Source organism: Aspergillus vadensis, assembly GCF_003184925.1.
Source record: "Aspergillus vadensis CBS 113365 unplaced genomic scaffold BO88scaffold_2, whole genome shotgun sequence".
Classification (NCBI taxonomy): Eukaryota; Fungi; Ascomycota; class Eurotiomycetes; order Eurotiales; family Aspergillaceae; genus Aspergillus; species Aspergillus vadensis.
Window position 1 is genome coordinate 1,803,299 of NW_020292040.1, and position 20,383 is coordinate 1,823,681.

The window sequence follows — 20,383 nt, forward strand, 5'->3', positions numbered from 1 at the left end:
AACTGGGAGTTCTTCACCAGTCCACGGTCATCGTCGTGACGACGATAGAATATCATACACTCGTATATAACATTCTCGCCCGGCCCCTGTTCCTCGAATCCATTTTCCTGCTCGGTCCAAGCATGCCGTCCCCATGCAGCAGACCCCGGTTCAAACAAAAGAAGAAGCCGCAACAAACTGAAACATTGACCGTAAGCCTACTCTTTGTTTTGACATAAGGAGAACTCCCAACGAGCCTCAGCTCATATCCAATATCTCTGGCTTCACAACATATAAACAGTTGGAAACCTTTCCAGCCCCCACCTCGTGTTAGCATCTTACAACCCATGCAATATTGGCACTTGTTTCAAATCCCACCGTCAACGATAATCACATCTCTCCCTCTATACTCCCTTCCCCCACTCTCTTACTATACTCTCCGTCGACTACCTACCTATCTCCTACATCCTTCCCAACCAACTGAACAAATATACCAACAATAATCATAACCACAACCATCTTTTACTAGCCCCCTACGGACATGTCCCTACCGTCACAACGCAAATTCAACTTGAATGCCAACAAGGCAAATCCCGCGGTGAGTGGAGGGCTTAGGCGTTCAAATGCACAGCATCGCAAACACCAAGATCTGGTCCCCCTGATGTTCGACCCTGCACAGGCACTGACATTTGACCAGTCGTCAAACAGCTGGAAGAGACAGGAGTTCAAACAGGATCCTCTAAACGAACTTACTATCCGTCCTGGTGCGGAACAATCTCGAAACAAAGACAAGGGCAAGCGTCCAGCGAATATGAATGCATGGTCGGCCAAGTGTGGTGGTGTTTGTTCGACAACGACGACGATGTCCTCAAGGAGTAGTACTAGCCTCAACCCTGGAAGTGTTAGTAGTAGTGGTCAGTTGGCTGGTCCGACTCGTGAGCGCGGCAAGATTGAGACGGATCCGAGCAAGGTGCGGTGGCCTTTGATTGGGGTGAGGCGTTGATTGTTTGGGTGCATGTTGGGGTTGAACGGCTGGTTCCGTTCGGATTGTTTATCTGAGATTATTTGAATCATTGGGTTGGATTGACTTGCAGCGCTTCTGGTGGCTGCTATGGATATGATTGTATGAGTACATGAGTTATGTGGTTATGTTGTCTTTTAGTGGCTTGAGGAGGTGTGATCTTGGAGTTGGTGATTGTTCATTTTTGGGCTTTTTGTGATAGTACAGTAGTGGTAATAGTGACAATGTCTCCTTCTAAAGCCTTATGCTTGAGGGATATCGAACCTATTGATATCTTTGTTTTCTGCTTTTTGCGATTATCAGTTCACTAAAATCAGCAGTCGGTGAGATTTAGTCAGTATGTCTTGGTCCATACGATCATGCTAGTACTAAGTAGTAGGCAGTGCTCTACCACATGATGTAGTAAGATTGCTGGTCGTATCCCATGATCCGTGCCTCCAGCTGAGATATATTTAGTACAGTAGGACGAACTTACGGATCGCTAGTGATAGTTCGTTTGCCACTCATGACTCAATCTGGTATAAGGCTACATAGCATTATAAGACATGAAGACGATACAATTCTATATGATAAGCAATACCTATTAGTATCATCTGGACAATCCAGGACGTAACATTGATCTTGATGGGTGGTGCAAATAGGATATCCATCACGTGCCACATGACTGTAGATCAGGGTCTGTCACCGCCCTGGTGGAACGAATAGAATACTGCCGACCAATGAGCCACGGCGGTCAAGCTTTCTGAGCCAATGGACAGGCGGCTAATAAGACGGGCATCAGAAAGACGGACGGCAGCGCGTCATGCCGCACTTTCCAAGAAACAGGCTTAAGTGGCGAAACCAGGAACAGTCTGTTCCGGGCCTATACTACCCATGTACGACCTGGTATAGCCGGTTCAAATTCTAGCTCGCGGGAAGGACTTGCCCGGTCCTCTCTCTTCAGAACCGAGGGACCACTAATTTGTCTTCCTTGCCAGTCGCGCGGGAAGTACGGCGTAGCATCCATCGATCTAGATAGTACGGATGACGCATCCCGGGGGGCAGGTGCTGAGATGCAGCCGTCCTCTGGTGATAAGCAGAGGCATGTGGTTCGAGAAAAAAAAGTGACTCAAATTGTCTGGTACACTAGTAAATTGTCCGTAGGTCCAGGATTCAGACGACGGATCTTCAGGGACTGATCTATTGGAAAGTTGAGGGAAAATCGGGAGGGCATCAGGCCGAATCAACGGTCAAGGCGATCTGCCAGGTTCCCATGGGACAGGAGACAGGCAGCAAGATTGAGACCACGTCAACCATTACTGGTGGGATGAGAAAAAAAAGTAATCATACTGTGTGAAGGGCAGAGATCCACTCCGGGGTACGTTGAAGGTGAGGGAAATAATGATGGAAGGGCGAAGTAGAGACGGAGGTAAGATACATACTATACATACTATACATGACCGTACCGAGCGGTGACGGAAGAGGGGCACGGTGATTCGGGAGATGCCGTAATCTCCCCCCCCACGAGAACCACTCTCTCATTCCTCCATTCTGTCGCTGCTTTTTCTCTCTTCGACTTCGTCTGCATCGTCCCTTTGTTGCGTTCCCCCGTGCACATTGAGCCATTGCGGTAAGTCTTCATCCATTCTTTCGTTCCTTGCTGGGTTACCTGCAGCGCTCGGCCTTCCTCGTATTATCGACTCATCGAGATCGTTCCCATCACCCCCGGGTGTCTGCCTGACGCCGTGCCCTTTGCCCTAACCTCCGCGTCCAAGTCGTTAAAACTCTGCACGCACCTCTCACCTCCTGCCCTTCCCCCTCCCTCCCCCCGGACCCAGAAATTAAATCTCGCAACCTCTTTCAATTCTCGTTGGAGCTGTCATACAAGCTTGCTGATCAGTGGCTGGTCGCGTCAGATTTCTTCTTATTGGGAAAAAACCTTGTTTTTTTTCCCTCTCCCAATCTTTCACTCAATCTTTCCACGTCGCATTTTCTAGGCCTTTGGAATCCACCAGTTCCAAAGGCTCCAAGCTCACCACGGCTCTCGTAGCCTCGCGTTTCGTTCTTCGTCACATTGTATCTCCGAGACGTCCCCGCGACACTCTTAACAACATTCCCCCTCCTGCTGGTGTCGACTCCCGTGTTTCCGTTCGGTGCTCCTCCTTTTAACCTCCTGACGCCCACGCCGCTCATCCCCTCTTTTCTTGAGCTGCCGCATAGGACTTCTCTGAAGGTTCTTCCTCTCAAGGAGGAAGGGTCTAGGAGGCTTGGTCCAGTCAACTTCGGTTGCGAATCTTTTCGCCCTCCCTAACACGCAGTCGCGTTAAAGACACTCAACTTTTTTTTTATTACTTTACTTTTTTCAAAGACCTATTCCGTGCTCCGTCGCAGCGCGCATGGTTATGGCACCGACTGCTTGTGTACCTGCTGAAGTATGCACTCCTAAATACTACCAGGAGAAACAAGACCATAATCTCAATTGGGATCATGGTCAATTCAGCAATCATGGAGGGGACGATATATCGCAATCCAGGTTGGCTGCCAAGGAACTAGTCTTGGACATCCTGAAGAAGCGCGCAGCCGAGGTCAATGTGGACAGCTGCGCGCCGGGAGAGGAGGACGCTTTTTACGTGGCAGATATGGGGGAGATCTACCGCCAGCATCTGCGCTGGAAAATGAACTTGAGCCGTGTTCGGCCTTTCTACGGTAAGGATTGGGTGTCCCTCTGAGGGTTCGTGACAGCGGCTAACATTGAGTCAATAGCGGTCAAGTGCAACCCGGACCCGGAGATCCTTCGCCTCATGGCTAAACTCGGAAACGGTTTTGATTGTGCGTCCAAGGCGGAGATCGACATGGCCCTTGACACCGGCATCGACCCGAGCCGCATCATCTACGCGCAGCCCTGCAAGACCAAGTCCTATCTGCGCTACGCGGCCCAGGTGGGCGTCAAGCAGATGACTTTCGACAACGCCGATGAGCTGTACAAGATCAAGGCCAACTACCCGGACGCTGAGCTTTATCTGCGCATCCTCACGGATGATTCGAACAGTTTGTGCCAATTCAGCATGAAATTCGGAGCTTCCCTGGACGTTGCTCGCCAGCTCCTCGAATTGGCGCACCAGCTCGAGCTCAAGGTTGTCGGCGTGAGCTTTCACGTCGGATCGGGTGCTGAGGATCCTAAGGCTTTCCTGAAGGCCGTGCAGGACGCGCGCCTCGTGTTCGACCAAGCCGCAGAGATTGGCCACGAACTGCACACTTTGGATGTCGGCGGAGGGTTCTCTCAGGACACGTTCGAGAAATTTGCCGGCGTTCTGAGCGAGGCGTTGGACACCTACTTTCCGCCCAGCATCCGGGTCATTGCCGAACCGGGTCGCTACTATGTTGCCAATGCGTTCACTCTGGCAGCCAACATCATCGCTCGCCGTGAGGTGCGCGACCCGGAGGACCCAACCAACGACGCCTATATGCTGTATCTCAACGACGGGGTGTATGGAAACTTCTCCAACATCATCTTTGACCACCAGCACCCCGTGGCTCAGGTCCTGACCTGCGCATCGGCCGCGAACTCCCCTTATGCTGCGACTTCGGGGGGTGTCACGTACTCCATCTGGGGACCGACCTGCGACGGCATTGACGTTATCTCCAAGCGCATTGAGCTGCCAGCTCTGCTGGAAGTTGGAGATTGGCTTTACTTCGAGGAGATGGGAGCCTACACCAAGTGTAGCGCGACCCGCTTCAACGGCTTTTCGGACAACCACGAGGTGATTTACATCTCCAGCGAAGCCGGGGCTTCTGCGCTCCTCGAGTACTAGATCTACTATTGTTTGATATCTTTTTTTTGGCTTCTGTGTTTGGTACCTATATGTTGCTCTACTTAGTAGGTCGCTCGTTGACCTGCTTTGTTAATAAATGTGTTCGTGTGCTTTTAGAGTAGATTTCGGGTCGAAATTCAGTGTGCAGATTACTGAAGCGTCTATATATGGCCATCTAGCCTAGTCCATTTAAATGGGTTTCACCTATCTTCATTGCAGACAGAGTCATGTCTACCTCTAGTCTATCCTGGTCTCTATCGCCCTACACTGTCATCATAGATTCATGTATACATAGCCCAACCCCGCATTCCACAGGTCATCCGATGCAGAGCCAGCTCCTGCATCAGGCCCAATTCTAGATTTGGCAGAAAGCAACGACATGTCTAAAACATACCCATCTAGACCAGTCTCTCAACCACCAATTCCGCCCCCTCACTAATACTTCCCTCCGCGACCTGAACCAGGCCACCCGCCTCCAGCCTCTTCTTCCACTTGCCCGACTCATACCGGGCCAGAATGAAGGTAATTCTAGCCGCCACCGTAGGATCGGCCGTCTCGGCCACCATATCAGATGGCGTGAACGTCCAGCGCCCAAAGGCCCAGTTCAGGATATAGTGTCTTGCTGCCGGGCCATCCGCATCCACAGCCACCGATTGGCCCGCCTTCTGCTGCTCTTCCTCTTCCTCCGACGCAGCCGGCGGCGCAGCAGTCGAGCACCGCATGACGCCCTTGATCCGATACACCTCTTCCTTGTTCGCCGCGCGCAACAGCTTCTCCACCAATGCCTTGGTGTCCACCACAGCCCCGTCCTCCTTCGCCTTCAACGTAACCGACAGCACCTCCACCTCGGACTGATGTCCATGTTCATGCTTATGCCCCTCCCCATCTCCATGGCTATGTCCATGCCCATCCACCCCATCCACCCCCTCCTCCCCAAACAACGCCCCGTCAATCCCCAACAACACATCCTTATCCACCCGACCCTTCTCACTCTTCACCCACGGCGTCTCAACCTCCAAATCACCCACCCGATCCAAACAAATCTCAAACTTCATCTCCCCCGCCGCCTCCCACTTATTAAACACAATCAGATCTGTATACCGCGCCTGCAGTTTCGCCGTATAACTCGTATCCTCATACCCCTCCCAATTCTCCACATCAATCACGCTAATCACTCCATCCAAGCTGAATGTGCCCGGGTGTTCGCGCGCAAGCCGATTGACTTCCATTGCTAGGGTCGCGGGGAACGCGGACCCGGATGTCTCGATCACAATGCGGTCGGGCTTCACTTCGTCAAGGAGCTGGAAGAGCGCATCGCTGAGCTGACCGACGAGGTTGCAGCAGATGCAGCCGTTGAGGAGTTCGCGGACGCCGCTGATCGAGGAGGTGGACGCGAGTTGCGAGTCGATTGCTACATCGCCGAATTCGTTTTTGAGGAGTGCGAGGCGGTAGGTTGGGGGGAGTTGCGGGATGAGGTTTAGAAGGAGGGTCGTTTTGCCGCTGCCCAGGAAGCCGGTTAGGATTGTTATGGGGATGGGGGCCATTTTGTTTTGTGTTTTCGGTATATATGAGGGTGGTGATAGGGAGGGTAAGTCTAAGTCTAAGTCTATCAATAATATGTAAGGGAAAAGAAAGACGGAAAGAATGGTGTAGAGGTAGTGGGATTAAATGTTGAAGTTGAAGCCGGAGTAAAGATTCGGAGGGGGGTGGAGGGGCACGCTAGGACGAATCGGGTAATATATAAGATCTGGCGTGGGATTGTAGATGCCTCAGACATCCACGTGGGAGTCTCGTTGTAGAATCTACTATCTATTCATTAAAGGCCCTTAGCCGTATCCACTCCCTTGATAACATGTTGTGGCCTGACAAGACAGGCTAAAAACTACTCTAGTACTTAATCAACAACTGACTATTCCGGGAAGACCTTTTATACTTACCATTTTACTCCCTCAGCAGTATAGAAGAAATGCGCCGCTTCGAAAGGATCTACGATGTCGTAGAGCCTGTTGAAGAATATCGTCAAGGATGATATCACCCCGTTCATCTCCACGATGTGTTCCATCAAAGATATAAAGTCATAGGGAAGCTAGCTTATGGCCAATACTCGACGGTTTGGCTAGCGAGAGATCAACTAAAGTTAGCGCTACTCTACAGCAAAGCACATATGCTGATAATAGATGGGAAGAAACTGTTGCTAAAATCTAAACAGAGACTCACAGCAAGTTGTACTGAAAATACTCAAAGCAGAAGCATCCCAAGACAACAACAGGGAGCTTTCTATCCTCCTTGCGCTTTCAGATTCCAATATAGATCATCCTGGAAAGAAGAATGTAATTGAACTACTCGACCATTTCTATCATACAGGTCCGAATGGAACTCACATGTGTCTTGTTTTGCCCATGATGATTTCCGACGGGGCAGCAATGACAATCATTGGAAGTCCGCGTGAAATCGGCTATATTAGGGCTGTTTCTCGTCATCTTTCAATGGGACTTGACTTTCTACATCAGTCAGGTATTGTACACTGTGGTATGTCAATGCATCAGGTTATGTATGCAGATTCCTAAATGAGCTTAATGCAGATCTTCAACCGGCGAATATCTTGTTCTCAGTTGCTGGGGGTACAGACATGGAGGCGTTGTTACAACCTCCTGAGTTCAATCCCGTTAAGTGGTTGGAAGGAGTTACTGTAGACGACAGCGCTCCTGAGTATTTGGTGCCTAGCCAAAGGCGAAGAGGCCAGTTGAGTGATGCACATTTCTCAACATTGGAGGTCAGGATTGGGGATTTTGGCGGAGGTAAGATACACATGTCTGTATCGAATCTTGTCTGGACAGCTTCACTGAGGCTTACACTAGCTCAATATGTTCAACGCTGTGATGAAAAACCAGTGACACCCTTGGGCTTGCGCGCACCTGAGCTGATTAGACATACCCGGGATACTTCCATTGATACTTCACTGGATATCTGGGCATTGGGATGTTTGGTATGTCGACGCCAATCCCTCTCTTGAAATATACGTTCCTTCTGATATTAGTAAAGATATTCGAAATAGTAACGAATGAGCCACTGTTTCCTCTGGACACGTTCGGCATCACACGAGAGGAGATGGACAACGACCACTGTACTCATATTGAGAAACGACTCGGTTCGAACAACCAGAACGTAGACTTTGCAAAATACCTACGCGAACGGTTACCCAAGAATTTTGGTGCCGAGAATGCGGAGAGCCTCGCCTCGTTCCTTCTACTTATGTTGCAGATAGACCCCCGCGAACGTTTATCTGCAAAAGAGCTACTTCGGACTTCTTTCATGTTGGATAGATATTGAAGGATCTTCTGTTACTGTGTGTATTTACAGTATGAACGGTATTATGAAGTTTTATTTTTTGTGAAAAAGCATCAACATATGAACCGGTATTTATCTTTCATTGTATAAGCTCCACTCGAATATTATTATGTAAGTATTATTTTTAGCAGAAATCTAAGGCTCTATTTTCATTCTTAAGATGAAGTTAAGTCATTTACCAGGGGATATATTTTGATCTCATCGCAGTCAAGAGTATAAAACTCAGTAGCTGTAATAATTACACACTCCTAGCCTACTCACCACACGGCCCTACTATTATCAAGCCACCAAACAAGAAAAACGACACACATCCTTCGAAACACGCTATCTTTAACTCCAACCACCCTATAAGGCTGAACCATTCCTACTGCCCCTAGATACCCTCCCCGAGTCCCCCCAACCAAGGCCGCCCGCCAGCGCCAACCTGCCACACCCGAAAGCCCCGAGGATCCACAAGGCTGACAACGATGATATCATGATCCACCCGAACTAACTTGATGTCATCGGCCACATAAGATAAACTACTTAACTAAATCCTCCAATCAATCATTCATTTCAGCAAGATAATACCACTTCTACTAAACATAAAACCTCTCTTTCCATATATTATTTTCTCTATAGGACATCTCCCTTTCTCTACCTAATAAAACATATACTCATAGTATCACAATGAAAACCGTTGACGACACCGCCCGCGAAACCGCCCAAGAAATGGGCTACAAAGAGCCCGCGTCCACGACCGACAGCTCGAACGGGAACTCGATGATGACCCCCCAGAACTCACTGAATGATATGGCGCAATCGGGTGTCAAGGAGATGAAGAATATGTTTGATGGAGTGGCGTCGGCGCCGGCGCCGGGGGATTTCTTGAATAGTACGTGGGAACATGTAAGGTCGTTGATGGGTGGGGGTGGTGGTGATGGGGAGGACAATGGGAATGGGGAAGGTATGTGCTCGGTATTTTGTTTTATTTGTATGTGTGTTTGGTTTACTGTTATGCTGATTGAATATCTTGGCTAGGTGTAGATGGTGTCGTTGAGCCGGCGGATGCGGATGAGATTCGGTGTATTGAGAATTTGGAGAGGGAGAAGATTATTCAGTTTTTGCAGGAGAGGCATATGAGTATGAATAATATGGGGAGGGGGAAGAAGGTATAACCGGGGGAGTGCTAGATTCGGGTCGGATGGATAAAATAATATGTGATGTTGGGACATTCATGCATACGTGAAGCTTGCTTCTGATCAAAGTGAATTCTGTAGCTGTCAAAGTAGTACTCTTACGCTCACAAACAAGCTTTGAACCCCTTGTCCGACTTGATATCCAGCCCCAAGAATTCCGCAACCTGTCCTAGATGGTCCACTCCCCAGAACGTGTCAGTTTCACCTTTGTCGTTGGTGCACTCAAACCAGGGGATGCCAAATGCGCCTGATTTGAACGCTCGATCAGTGTTAGCTATCAGGGCTGCCTTGATGTCTCCATGATCCATCTAAACACCGAGTTAGCAAACACACTCAACATAAGGTTATGCAATACAGGTCACATACATCGGCCAACACCGACTGTGCCACGTCCTTTCCGAGTACCCCTTCGAGAACCGGACCGAAGCATTCAGGCTTCGCAATGTTCGCATTACCCTCTACCCAGAATAAGTGATAGAGCGCCTCGAAGGCTGGCACAAGCTTGTCCGGGTGCTTCTGGGAAATCGCACAGAGCGCACGCTGCGTACTCAGCGTCCGTGGCGGGAAGCCTTCGGGGGTTATCTGGACAATTGGGACGTTGAAGTAGCGAGCCCAGCGACAACGCTCTTTTTCAATCCATTTATCCTTATCTATATACATTGATTAGAAGTTGTCATGGACATATTCTAGTTGTTGAAGGGGCACGCACTCTTGATCTTGATAGGGGCAGTATTTCCGCATGCTTGCATGATACCACCCAGGAAAATAGGAATATACGTGATGTTACATTTGGCAAAAACGGCAGAGTTCTTCTAGACGTTAGAATATTGCGGTGATGATTTGAGCTCTAGTAAGTAGATGGATATGCGCACCTTTAGAACACTGAAGGCGATATAGCCGAATGGACTGACTACATCCAAGTAGACGTTTATACGCGGCACAGCCATGGTTTCGAAACCGACGAAGATGATGAAAGAAAGCTAAATGTGATGTGATCCAAAAACCAAAGATGAAGGTATCACGCAGAGTGTCTAGTTTGTCTAGTTAAGGCCGTAGACCCCCCTGTTCTGGATGAGTCAGCATCGCGAGCCGAGGTGTTCGGATGTTCATCTCTTGATTTCTAATCCCTGATTCCCCTCACTCTACTAAGTCTACCCGGAGTAGACAAGATCTTTGATGCACTTTTGTATATGCTTGGAATTGGGGCACTGTTGCCGTGTTCTGCTCAGATAAGGCCATACGTGCCTTCCTTGTCAGTAGTCCTCCTAAAGGGCAGTCGCGATGCGGCCACCTGTAGTTAGGATGTTTCGGCAGATCATCCAGCTCGTAGCATTGACTCTCTGTATCTGGCTACGTAGTGCTTGCTTGCATACTTACAAGATAGATGGCTATGTACAACATGCTTAGCGTCGACTCCCTTCTCAGCAGGGATCGACTCAAAGATGAAGGAAACGCCTTTCTAGTACCCTTCTCAGTTAATGACACTTCAGAAGAATCCGCCTATGAGTTTGATGCGCCTGATGCAGAGTATATCCATGACTCAGTGACTGAAAAGCGCCGCCATGCCGTATACTATCACCGGCCTCCCGTCTGGTGCCCTTCACAGCAGTCAAGAACATCGTGTTTCTCTGGAAGCACCAGCAGCTGGGGTACAAAGGAAACGTGCAGTGACCAAGCAGCTGATGATAGCGAGATGCCGGATGATGCATATTCCTGCATCGCTGATGGCTGTGACGCTACCGCTGCATTGGGAGATGGGATATCTGGCACAGAAACCAACCAGTCGCAGTCTGATCAGGAGACCATCATCCTTGTGAGTGTCTGGTGGCTACCAAATAGACCGTGAGTGTATAGGCTAACTGTATCAAGCATGACTGGCCCGCTCGTGACAGGCCACAGACATGGCAACAATTGGGTACCGTGAGGAAATACACTCTGTCAGATTGGCGAGCCTCTGTGAAGCCTTATCCGAGCCGGGTGCTATTGCAGAGCTCCGTCTGTCACAAAGGGAAAGGCAGTCCTGCACGATTGCAAGCATACAAGGACATACGTTTAGGGTTAGATGAGAAGCAGTCCATCCACGAAGGATCCCTTGTGATTTGTGTTGATCCTGCATATACCTTGTCCGATCATGATAAACCACGCTCTGATGAGTTCGATCTGGTTAGCGGACATATATTTGTTGTCTGCCGTCTGTATTCCGATTTATGGGCTCTCTGTGCCAGTGCTTCGCCGCCTCAGCCGGAGAAAGTCTCCGGTGAGGAAATATCGACTGAGCCTATGCGACTAGCATTCTTGCCACTCTGCGCAGTGACGCTAGCTGCAAATTTTAGCGCATTCAATCAGAGATGCATCAATTATGCTCATGATAAGTCAGACGAGCCTAGATTTCCTGGAAATGGGCTGCCAGTTATGCCTCCTCCACGGACTTCTAGCCTCAGCGATGGCAAGCAGATCTCCCGCGGAAACAGACGCTGCATCGCCTTTCCAGAGGTGGTCTACGATACTTTCAACCGCGTCCCTTTCGAACGTCGCGATACAGAATTTGTCCCAGCAGACTCTTCTCTAGAGAATGTGCTTTCTAACCTGACCGACCGAGGAAGTCGTCGACTCCAGCGCTTAGGCAACCGTATGTCAATCCGGAAGCTCTGGAGCGAATCTAAAAGACCTGCTCTGGGAAACACCGAGAATCAAATTTCCCCTCCATCTGGTTACCTTGGAGAACCGACAAAGTTGGGTGCAATGCAGCATCGTTCAGGCCTGCAGCGGCGCGGTACTTTGAGAAGCCAGAGGCTGAGTTTTATCCGGGCTGCCCGATAATATGAGACAAGGTCCTTCGTTGATTGGTCTGAATCATATTTTATCAGCGCCTATTTGACCGCCCATCGCCCTTCCTATCAAGGTATTATTGAGGTAGCAGTAGCTCGAAAATAATGTTGTTACTCCGTATTGGCCGATAAGATGCGGGGATTCCTGCAATATAAGCAAGGGCGCTTTCCTGCTGCATGCCGGTAGTAGTCGAAATCGGCATGAGAGCTAGTGCTCTGATCATCCTTGATCATGTGTGTTATTCTGTTGGGCTCGATCCTTCTTGCAATTGCTCACTTCAGTAGCATAACAAGTAGCGAAAGAATATATAAATGCATTAAGAAACTTCTGGTGTTTATCAACTCGAGACACCCATTATCCCCAACTATGCCACCATTCCGAGCGAATCTCTACACCACCTTCGCCCTCACAACTCTTCTCATTCGTCTTCTCGGCACCCTCATCTACTATCTCCCCCGCTTCACGCGGCCCCATGAAGCATGGACCTACCGCCAAGTCATCGGCGTAAGGCTCTACTCCCTAGGGTTGAACTACCTAACAGCAGTTGAATACCGCGCCCCCAAAACCCTTACCCCAGGCCGTGAAGGCGACCGCTTCATAGTCATCAGCCCGCTAGACACCGCCATGTCCAACCAACTAGCACTCCATTACTCCCGCAGCAGCATCCTCACCAGCGTCCCGTTCATCCGTCCCGTCCCCATCGGCGCAGTATGGCACCCTGCCCTCCCCTCTTCCAAACCAGCTCGAGTAATCCTTCACTTCCACGGCGGTGCGTATGTTGTCGGCGGTGTCCGCCTCAACATAAACAGCTGGAGCCCTAGTATACTCAGCGAGGTGATGAAATCTCACGACATACTGCCGCAGTATCGCCTTGCCATGGAAGAAACTGCCTCGTTCCCTGCTGCCCTGCAAGATGGAATCACGGCTTATGTGTATCTTCTCGAGAAGCTGGGTTTAGAGCCTCAGAATATAACCCTGTCCGGTGATTCGGCGGTTGGGAATCTTGTCCTCTCCATGATTAGATACTTGGCTGAGGAGAAGGAAAAAGGAACGGGGGTATTACCGCTACCTGCGGCTGCGTTGTTATGGAGTCCGTGGTTGGATTTAACAGAGAATGGAGCGCGGAAGGTTGATCGGCATCCGCGTCGATGGGTTGATTATCTTTCTGGGACTTTGCTGGATTGGGGTATCAGGCGGGTAACGCCTGAGGGTTGGAAGAGGGGGCATAGGTTTCTGAGTCCCCTTGGGAATGGATTTAGGACTTTGGGAATGCCGATTTTCCTGCAGGCGGGGACGGAGGAGGTTTTCTTTGAAGATCAGGTGGCGTTTGTGGAGGAGATGAGGGCGTTGGGGAATGATATTGAGATTTGTGAGGTGAAGGATGCACCGCATGATATTTTTGGGGCAGGGAATGTGTTGGGATTCGAGAAGGAGGCGGAGGAGGCGATGGAGAGGGCCAGGACATATGTGAACAAGAGAGTGGGCTGGTTTGGTTGAGTCGATGCTGTAGAGATGGTATGTACATGAATTTGTGCTTTAAGTTATCCCCCGGGCTGAAACTGGCTATTGGATGCCGCTGAACGGTGATTTATGGGTATAGCGGGTTGCTCCATTCTCATATGGTCACAGATCCTTCTGCTCTAATTGCTGCAGAGGGGTTGTAAGAATATGGCCCCCGGAAGAACGTGAGAACCTGGACCTTGAACTCTCATTATACCGGCGTGTGGAGTGCTAGATGCCACCAGGGAACTGTATTTCTAGGCCATCAGGTGGCGGGTGCAAGAGCTGCAGCCCTACACGACCAACCGTTGTACCTTAGCTCTCTGCACCAGAGCAGGACAGTCGAAGAGACAAAGTCCCGAGAAGCCGGGGCTATGAAAGAGCATGATGAACGAAGCTCTGCGCTTAGTTATCGCTGCCAGTCCCGGAAGGAGCCGTGCAGCTGTGGTCTGTTGCCTTTGCAGTAAATGCTAACCTTGAATATGGGGGAATAGTGCGCCACTGACTGTTCAAAACTTATTTAGTTTTGGAAAAATGTCAATCCACGCATTTAATCCAGCTATTGACTTGATGAAACACTCCTTTCTCTGCCGTAACAACGCAATTCAATATCATCAGTTTGACCATGTTGCGATGGGAGCTGCTTCCGATCTAGGTGCAAATTGTGGAGCCCAGCAGACTGCATCAGGTCGAAGAAGATAGACTCGCTTTCATGACGTCTCTTCAACGCCACCAAGATGACAGCCTCAGGCGACATTTGCACTAAACGGCTCAGTACTGACACCAATGCAGGCAAGCTGTCTGCATTATAGGTACAGTCCGACACTAGAACAAGATCTATCGAGCCACCGCACAAGTCACTCGGAAGTTCCTCATCCCAGTCAAGGGTGCGGAACTCGAGCTCAGAGGAATCGGCCGGTTTCGCGACAGCTATGTTCTGTGTCACAATTTCCTCCACCTCGGGCAGATCAGTAAGTACTACAGAACATTGAGGGAGAAGCTCTGCAAGAGCAATCCCTACAACGCCACATCCTGATCCTAGTTCGAGAACATGGAGAGGAGAGTTGCGTTCGCCGCGAAGAAGACCCTGCAACAATGGCACAGAGACTGCAGGGTCTCCAGTCACTATCTGCTGAAGGTATACGACCGAAGCCACTGCCGCATCCCTGAGAATATGTAAGCCACGTACAAGGAAGAATATAGCCCCATTTGAAATGAGGAAGCCTCACCAGATATGCCGAGCTATGCTGTTCCCCGTCTCTTCCCAAATCCTCAAGCCTAGGCGATCCTTGGGTCCAAAGCGTCTCTCAACAAGCTTCTCTGCTACCGAGGACGGCGACCCACCAAAAGGTGCGCTCCAGGCTGACATGACTAGAGGAAGACTGGAATTGCCCAGCAAGCGATCTGGTGAGGGAGACCGCTTCTGCGGACTTGTGGCCGTCACGCCTAGGATGATTGTCTGCTGAGAAATATTGGCAGAAAAGGGCCCGAGCATTATTGGAAGCTCGCGCCTTCCAGCCTTCCAGCTCAATGGTTCCTGATACAGAATTTTACCAGAGTCATTGAGACTCAGTGTTACAAGCAAGTTCACATCTTGTGCAAGAAAATCGTCTCCCAGGTCTGTAGTGATGCAAATTAGAGCGGAGACGGATATAGACCCGGGTTTCTGTTTCTGAAACCTCGGGGTCTTGAGAAAACGAATATAGTAAACCATGCTAAAGATGAGCAATTACTAGGCGATAACCGGGCGCCAGAAGTGAGCTTAGTATACTAGACCATGCGATTGGCAGAAGAAGCAGTGTATGGACAATAGTACTTGGAAAACAGCCGATTCTGGCACGGGGCACGTGCGGGCTGACTAAAGGCGGGCCGATGACATCGACCATTCAAGAGCAATGTTGGTTCCTCAGGCTCCCTCTCGGGGAATCTCCCCTCGTTATTATCTCCGCCTCTCCAATGCTGCTGTTATCGTATACCGACTCCCTTTTCTGCAGGAATATATCTCCCGATTCACTCCGAGATCCCCATTTTAAGCACAGCTATCCCATGGGGATACTTGATTTCACTCTAAAGTGAACCCATCGCTCCTGCGGCCGCGGCGTGGCTCTGAGCCAACGTCGCATCCCTACCGTCAGCCGGCATGATGCGATCGAGAGACCCTCGGGTCCGCCAGACAATCAACCAAATCCATCATAACCTCGAGTCTGCAAACGAGAGCGCCCAGGAGGGCTTATATACCTTTTCCCACAACTATGTGGTACCGTGTTTTGCAGCGATTGGGAGCTGTATCTACTCGTGCACTGCGCCTTGTCTTCCTAGCCGCGAAGACCAGCTTCGACGCCGCCGACGCGGCCGCGCAGAGGCTAATTTCGACTTCTACGATGACTGGGATAATGAGGATCCAAATGCCGGTTTGCTAGGATGGGGTACTGACGAACTGGATCGTTTACTGGCTGGAAGCGGCTTGGCTCGGGGGAGTTCCGAACAGCCTCGAAGGCAGCGGAAAATGAGCTATGGTGCTCGGCGCACAAGGCGAAAGAGCACTGCTATAATGTCTGACGACCGTAATGACCCGACTGTTATCCCGAGTTCCTCCTTCCTGGGGTTTCTAGAGCGCTTTCCATGGAGATTTGGAGCCCGAGGGCTGAAATATCGGCCGTCAGCGGCAGATCTTCAAGAACATCCCGTGGGATTGCGACGGCATGAACTTGAAGATGAGCCTCTCATAGAAGAAACCGAGGAAAGTGAAGGCCCAGCCACCTCAAGATTGAATGGGAGATATCGGAGTTCAACACAATCATCGCGTGACACGGCCAATTCCTTGAGCTCGCGGGGTGACTTGATTCCCAGCGACGAGGAAGAAGACGCAGTGCCACTAGATGATGAGTTCGCTCTAGCTCTGGCCAGTCGTCGCGGGACTGGACTCGATTCAATTGATCTGATAGGGGATAAGCCTGCAAGTATGAGGTCGGTGTCTGGGACCTTTAGTTTAAGAACAACCGCCTCTTCCAAGGAGGAGAGAAAGAAAAAGAAGAAGAGGAGCAGCCGTCTGCGGTCTCCGGAGGGGTCGTATGTAGAGGTCACTCGCCAAGCCAGCACCCCTACATTAGCCGATCTTAAAAAAGAAGAAGAGCAAGCAGCGCTTGAAGAAGAATCAGAGATTGCGCGAAGACGGCTTGCTGCGCAGCAGCTGGCTTCAACACGAGGCTTAAACCAAGCAAAAGACGAGGTAGGTAGCTCATATAATGATTTGTCCCATGCCAGAGTTATAGAAGATGAGCTAACAAAATAACCATGTAGGCTTCACAAAGTTCACCATCTCCGCAGCCTCACACACCTTCGTCGGACGCCGCTCATCAAGAGTCCGCTGATAATCATTTAGACTCAACTGTAGAACACTCACTTTCTCAAAGTCAGGATGTACAAACTCAGCAGTCGCTGAATCCGGGCTCCCCCGGAAACGACTCACAAACCGAACCATTTCCCCCATTTCCATCCACGCCATAATTTCGCGATGCTAGTCTTGCATCGCATCCGGGTCATTTCCACGACCAAAGCAATGCCCCGAATCTATCTGATCAGGAAACTACAGCAGATGCTTCGAGGGATGATGCCTCTATTGATTGAATAAAGGGCGCCATGTTGCTATGCGTGGAGGAAGCACGGCTAATCGCTAATCCAGGTTTGCAGGCCAAACCTAACCATCTAAATTCCCATTTCCTTCAGCGATCTCTCTCATATATGAGGACGCAGCCGTCTTATGCTTCTTATGGCGACCTCTGATGAACTGTACATTAACATGATGATTCACGAAACTTGAATATATTCCGTATCTGGAAGATGTGACAATTCTTGCGTCTTCGTCTCACAACCACACTAGTAAACTCCTCACCCGGTACTTTCCCTTATCTATGCCACCTAACAGCACAGCATCAATTATATCCGATATTACCCCCACCCAAAGCATCTGCACCTCCCTGCGCCAAAGCAGTATACTCCAATCGCGCCGACAACCCACCCTGATTCTCATCTGCTCTTGGCAACTCCCCAAGGGGAGGAATACTCTCATACAGCCACGGCGGATTCGCCAGAGACAAGATCTCCTGATCAAAGATCGCCCAAGAATAATCCTCTTCCGGAGCGGGGAATGCAAAATCGGGTCCCATCTCAGGCGGTGTATGCATGCTCTGTAGGCCCGACTCGAGTCGATCAGCCAGTATGCTATGGATGCTTGGCACAGATGAATGGTTCCTTTTCAGGCTGTCGATGTGCTTTTCAATCAACTGGAGGTCTGTACAGGTGTAGGTCAGCAATGGACGTGGTTCACGATGAGATCAGTCAAGTATCACTCTCTCACCGTCTTGGTGTAGTACGCCGTCTTCGATCCCTCGGAGTAGTAGCATGGCTGCGAATGTTACCATCTAAGAAGGTCAGCTGTGTTGGAGGTGTACGAGATGGTTAGAAGAAGGGGGCTTTTACTATCAAATCCCAGTTAGACCATATACTAGCGTCGTCCAGACGAAGCCGCAGAACTGCACGGGCTGAGACTAGTAGTTCGTGTCTTTCGGCTGGTGCGATATCCGTAGAACCTAGATCGAATCCTCTGGCTGGATGATATATGGATAAGACGTATAGTTTGTGTAGATGGTATTGTAGGAGGATGAGTATGCCCTGGCGATCAGAAGGGGATGGCTCTGGAAGTGACATTCGCGTCAGCATACTCTCCCTTGAACCGGGCCACTAAGAGATCTCACGAGATGCAGCATTATATCGAACCAGCCAGTCGTCCAATTTCCGGGCCCAAAGGCGGATAACCCGTGCATCTTCATCTGTGAAGGGTGTCCGTATTGGCGAGAGGACCTCACGCTCTTTTGCGCTTACGAAAGACCATATAGTGGGGAGACCTCGTCCGACAAAATGACTAAGTCCGTGATGCATCATTTGGATGAGGCCATGGAAAGCATTTTCTTCGCGGGCGTTGTATTGGGCAAGGGTGGGTAGGGGTGGTTGTTCAGGTAATAGGGGACAACACATATGCATGGAAGCGTGCTCAATATCAATTACCTGGAGACCTGAGAACAGCCCAGCCCAGTCATGAGTCGTGTTTTCAACTTCGCGCAGTGTGTGATCGAGTAAAAGGCGATACGCGATGGCTATCCATGTGCCGGTAGTTGGCACATAAGCTTCTGAGCCCAAGCTGGCCATAATTAGACCGAGGATGTTCTGAAAAGTCAGCGAATCATCTATAGCATTCATGGATTGATCGGGGTCTTCTGTGCTGCTTCGAGACATATCCGCTGGAGAAAGATATGGCACTGGATTAACAAGCTCGGCAATTGCGCAACACTGGGCGACAAAGTATCCTTTCGTAAACTCCGATAGATCGTTGGACGGGCCATGAAGAGCGGATATGAATAGAACAGATGCAAGTAATAGGGGTGACGGTGATGCGAAAGCACTCTGATCCTTCAAAAAGTGGAGGAGGGGTAGGTTGTTGAGGAACCTTCACTGGTATCAGTCCGCTCATCTTAATGGCACTGCTCATGATGGAGAAGGTTGCGTACGAATACCACAGATGCTTGACAACTGGACGTGACCAGAGAGCTTCATCCTGAGCAGGCCGTGTGATCTGTTTGAGGTGCCTGACGGCCTTCCAGAGGGCGCGCAGAGATATGTTCTCAGACCCTTCATCCTGATCTGGGCCAGGACTATCTGCTGTCACAAAGCTACTTCCTCTATCAAAACCCAGGGCACTCTCAATCCTATCCAGACGGCCAAGAATCGCATTGATGTCTTGGTTTCTATCTGGCGTGTCTTGTTGCAGTCTCACCACGTCATGAACTGCTAATGCTGCCTAGACCCAGTAAGCATCATTTATGGATATTTAGTTAACCGAATTTCTAACATTAGATCTTGGTCTGAAGACACAACTAGCCTTTGTGTGTCGGCATCGGCGGCATGGAGGAGTCCCGTCCACGACACATTTCATCTTAGCGGGTATCAGCATGCCCAGTCACATCATACAAGACTTAGTACCGTCTCTGACCTTTAATCTGCGGCAGTTGACTGCATGGGACGATCAGCCCTGCTTCGCTTAAGCCTTCAAGAACCGATGCCACTTACCGCATGCCTTGGTCGGCTTTGGACCGAGGGAGATCGCTTTTGTTCCCCGCATGATGATGAGTGTGGCATTACTGAATGTCTAGCAGGGCCTGGTAAAACCTAACCGTTTGAGGTCTCTACACCCAATGCCAATGAGCATACCTTGTAAAAGGGCTTTTGAAGGAAGTACTATAGTCGAAAGCATAATTTGCCAAGTGCCACGTGAGTCGGAGCTATTCCTTTGACTATTTTAGCCTCTGATAAGAAGCGATTGAGCTTATTGGAAAATGGAGATAACAGCAAGATCTGGTCCCATTTAGCTGATCCGAGACCGGTCCATTCCTAGTACTTTTACTTTCATGGAATTGACACAATGGCCCCTCTCATCGAGAAATCACAGTAAAGAGTACTCTGCTGACCTGCCGACCTTGGTTCTTTCACCTCAACGCATATGTAAAGAGGTTACTGTAATTGCATATTCTAGTTATATCGACCACTCCCGACTCTGTTTCCTCGTTTTTAGTCCGCCCTGCGTAGGCTGAAAAGGATCAGGGCGGGTCTGAAAACGGGAATATAGAAGTGTACCATGGTAGTAGACCTTCGTCTACTGCGGGTTCACATTCCTGTTGATCTTG

General features: G+C 49.9%; 11 protein-coding genes across 11 annotated transcripts; 7 read left to right on the forward strand and 4 right to left on the reverse strand.

The window, feature by feature from the left end:
- The first annotated feature begins 29 nt into the window (after nucleotides 1-29).
- On the forward strand, nucleotides 30-1,219 carry BO88DRAFT_401373 (uncharacterized protein). Its single transcript, XM_025705822.1, has one exon. It carries the CDS (start codon nucleotides 521-523, stop codon nucleotides 980-982), a length of 462 nt encoding a protein of 153 aa, XP_025567592.1. The 5' UTR covers nucleotides 30-520; the 3' UTR covers nucleotides 983-1,219.
- A 2,522-nt stretch (nucleotides 1,220-3,741) lies between these two features.
- Nucleotides 3,742-5,195, forward strand: BO88DRAFT_401375 (type III PLP-dependent enzyme). The gene has a single exon (XM_025705823.1). It carries the CDS (start codon nucleotides 3,781-3,783, stop codon nucleotides 4,789-4,791), a length of 1,011 nt encoding a protein of 336 aa, XP_025567593.1. The 5' UTR covers nucleotides 3,742-3,780; the 3' UTR covers nucleotides 4,792-5,195.
- On the reverse strand, nucleotides 5,190-6,555 carry BO88DRAFT_380549 (CobW domain protein; the record flags this gene model as incomplete). Its single annotated transcript, XM_025704535.1, has 1 exon — nucleotides 5,190-6,555. Exon 1 carries the CDS (start codon nucleotides 6,333-6,335, stop codon nucleotides 5,190-5,192), a length of 1,146 nt encoding a protein of 381 aa, XP_025567594.1. The 5' UTR covers nucleotides 6,336-6,555.
- A 202-nt stretch (nucleotides 6,556-6,757) lies between these two features.
- On the forward strand, nucleotides 6,758-8,192 carry BO88DRAFT_468480 (serine protein kinase; the record flags this gene model as incomplete). The annotated part of the gene is made up of 6 exons (XM_025711563.1): nucleotides 6,758-6,809; nucleotides 6,867-6,927; nucleotides 7,001-7,320; nucleotides 7,374-7,589; nucleotides 7,650-7,777; nucleotides 7,834-8,192. 6 exons carry the CDS (start codon nucleotides 6,758-6,760, stop codon nucleotides 8,119-8,121), a joined length of 1,065 nt encoding a protein of 354 aa, XP_025567595.1. The 3' UTR covers nucleotides 8,122-8,192.
- A 495-nt stretch (nucleotides 8,193-8,687) lies between these two features.
- On the forward strand, nucleotides 8,688-9,419 carry BO88DRAFT_432161 (uncharacterized protein). Its single transcript, XM_025709342.1, has 2 exons — nucleotides 8,688-9,085; nucleotides 9,160-9,419. Exons 1-2 carry the CDS (start codon nucleotides 8,809-8,811, stop codon nucleotides 9,294-9,296), a joined length of 414 nt encoding a protein of 137 aa, XP_025567596.1. The 5' UTR covers nucleotides 8,688-8,808; the 3' UTR covers nucleotides 9,297-9,419.
- BO88DRAFT_440937 (putative 2-hydroxychromene-2-carboxylate isomerase) lies at nucleotides 9,370-10,329 on the reverse strand. Its single transcript, XM_025709838.1, has 4 exons — nucleotides 10,190-10,329; nucleotides 10,027-10,126; nucleotides 9,684-9,967; nucleotides 9,370-9,625 (listed from the first exon to the last, which is right to left on the reverse strand). Exons 1-4 carry the CDS (start codon nucleotides 10,262-10,264, stop codon nucleotides 9,422-9,424), a joined length of 663 nt encoding a protein of 220 aa, XP_025567597.1. The 5' UTR covers nucleotides 10,265-10,329; the 3' UTR covers nucleotides 9,370-9,421.
- Nucleotides 10,330-10,472: 143 nt separating this feature from the next.
- On the forward strand, nucleotides 10,473-12,137 carry BO88DRAFT_468486 (uncharacterized protein; the record flags this gene model as incomplete). The annotated part of the gene is made up of 3 exons (XM_025711564.1): nucleotides 10,473-11,130; nucleotides 11,210-11,312; nucleotides 11,374-12,137. Exons 1-3 carry the CDS (start codon nucleotides 10,702-10,704, stop codon nucleotides 12,135-12,137), a joined length of 1,296 nt encoding a protein of 431 aa, XP_025567598.1. The 5' UTR covers nucleotides 10,473-10,701.
- Nucleotides 12,138-12,322: 185 nt separating this feature from the next.
- Nucleotides 12,323-13,938, forward strand: BO88DRAFT_468494 (alpha/beta-hydrolase; the record flags this gene model as incomplete). The annotated part of the gene is made up of 2 exons (XM_025711565.1): nucleotides 12,323-12,381; nucleotides 12,440-13,938. The coding sequence occupies 2 exons, from the start codon at nucleotides 12,323-12,325 to the stop codon at nucleotides 13,641-13,643; spliced, it is 1,263 nt and encodes a 420-aa protein (XP_025567599.1). The 3' UTR covers nucleotides 13,644-13,938.
- Nucleotides 13,939-14,205: 267 nt separating this feature from the next.
- On the reverse strand, nucleotides 14,206-15,360 carry BO88DRAFT_449672 (protein N-lysine methyltransferase family protein; the record flags this gene model as incomplete). The annotated part of the gene is made up of 2 exons (XM_025710512.1): nucleotides 14,206-14,812; nucleotides 14,876-15,360. 2 exons carry the CDS (start codon nucleotides 15,358-15,360, stop codon nucleotides 14,206-14,208), a joined length of 1,092 nt encoding a protein of 363 aa, XP_025567600.1.
- A 229-nt stretch (nucleotides 15,361-15,589) lies between these two features.
- BO88DRAFT_484678 (uncharacterized protein) lies at nucleotides 15,590-17,496 on the forward strand. Its single transcript, XM_025712298.1, has 2 exons — nucleotides 15,590-16,875; nucleotides 16,947-17,496. The coding sequence occupies exons 1-2, from the start codon at nucleotides 15,787-15,789 to the stop codon at nucleotides 17,151-17,153; spliced, it is 1,296 nt and encodes a 431-aa protein (XP_025567601.1). The 5' UTR covers nucleotides 15,590-15,786; the 3' UTR covers nucleotides 17,154-17,496.
- An 82-nt stretch (nucleotides 17,497-17,578) lies between these two features.
- On the reverse strand, nucleotides 17,579-19,882 carry BO88DRAFT_440940 (Zn(II)2Cys6 transcription factor; the record flags this gene model as incomplete). Its single annotated transcript, XM_025709839.1, has 8 exons — nucleotides 19,770-19,882; nucleotides 19,693-19,712; nucleotides 19,552-19,635; nucleotides 19,211-19,500; nucleotides 18,401-19,149; nucleotides 18,126-18,340; nucleotides 18,004-18,067; nucleotides 17,579-17,937 (listed from the first exon to the last, which is right to left on the reverse strand). The coding sequence occupies exons 1-8, from the start codon at nucleotides 19,819-19,821 to the stop codon at nucleotides 17,579-17,581; spliced, it is 1,833 nt and encodes a 610-aa protein (XP_025567602.1). The 5' UTR covers nucleotides 19,822-19,882.
- Nucleotides 19,883-20,383: the final 501 nt, after the last annotated feature.

Excerpts from the sequence above, each read along its gene's own strand:
- BO88DRAFT_484678 (XM_025712298.1), top strand. The coding sequence starts at position 15,787 with ATGATGCGATCGAGAGACCCTCGGGTCCGCCAGACAATCAACCAAATC. Across the intron at positions 16,876-16,946 it reads TAAACCAAGCAAAAGACGAG|GCTTCACAAAGTTCACCATC; the intron begins GTAGGTAGCTCA and ends ATAACCATGTAG.
- BO88DRAFT_401373 (XM_025705822.1), top strand. The coding sequence starts at position 521 with ATGTCCCTACCGTCACAACGCAAATTCAACTTGAATGCCAACAAGGCA.
- BO88DRAFT_432161 (XM_025709342.1), top strand. The coding sequence starts at position 8,809 with ATGAAAACCGTTGACGACACCGCCCGCGAAACCGCCCAAGAAATGGGC. Across the intron at positions 9,086-9,159 it reads GGACAATGGGAATGGGGAAG|GTGTAGATGGTGTCGTTGAG; the intron begins GTATGTGCTCGG and ends TATCTTGGCTAG.
- BO88DRAFT_401375 (XM_025705823.1), top strand. The coding sequence starts at position 3,781 with ATGGCTAAACTCGGAAACGGTTTTGATTGTGCGTCCAAGGCGGAGATC.
- BO88DRAFT_440937 (XM_025709838.1), bottom strand. The coding sequence starts at position 10,264 with ATGGCTGTGCCGCGTATAAACGTCTACTTGGATGTAGTCAGTCCATTC. Across the intron at positions 9,968-10,026 it reads TGCCCCTATCAAGATCAAGA|ATAAGGATAAATGGATTGAA; the intron begins GTGCGTGCCCCT and ends CAATGTATATAG. Across the intron at positions 9,626-9,683 it reads CACAGTCGGTGTTGGCCGAT|ATGGATCATGGAGACATCAA; the intron begins GTATGTGACCTG and ends CTCGGTGTTTAG.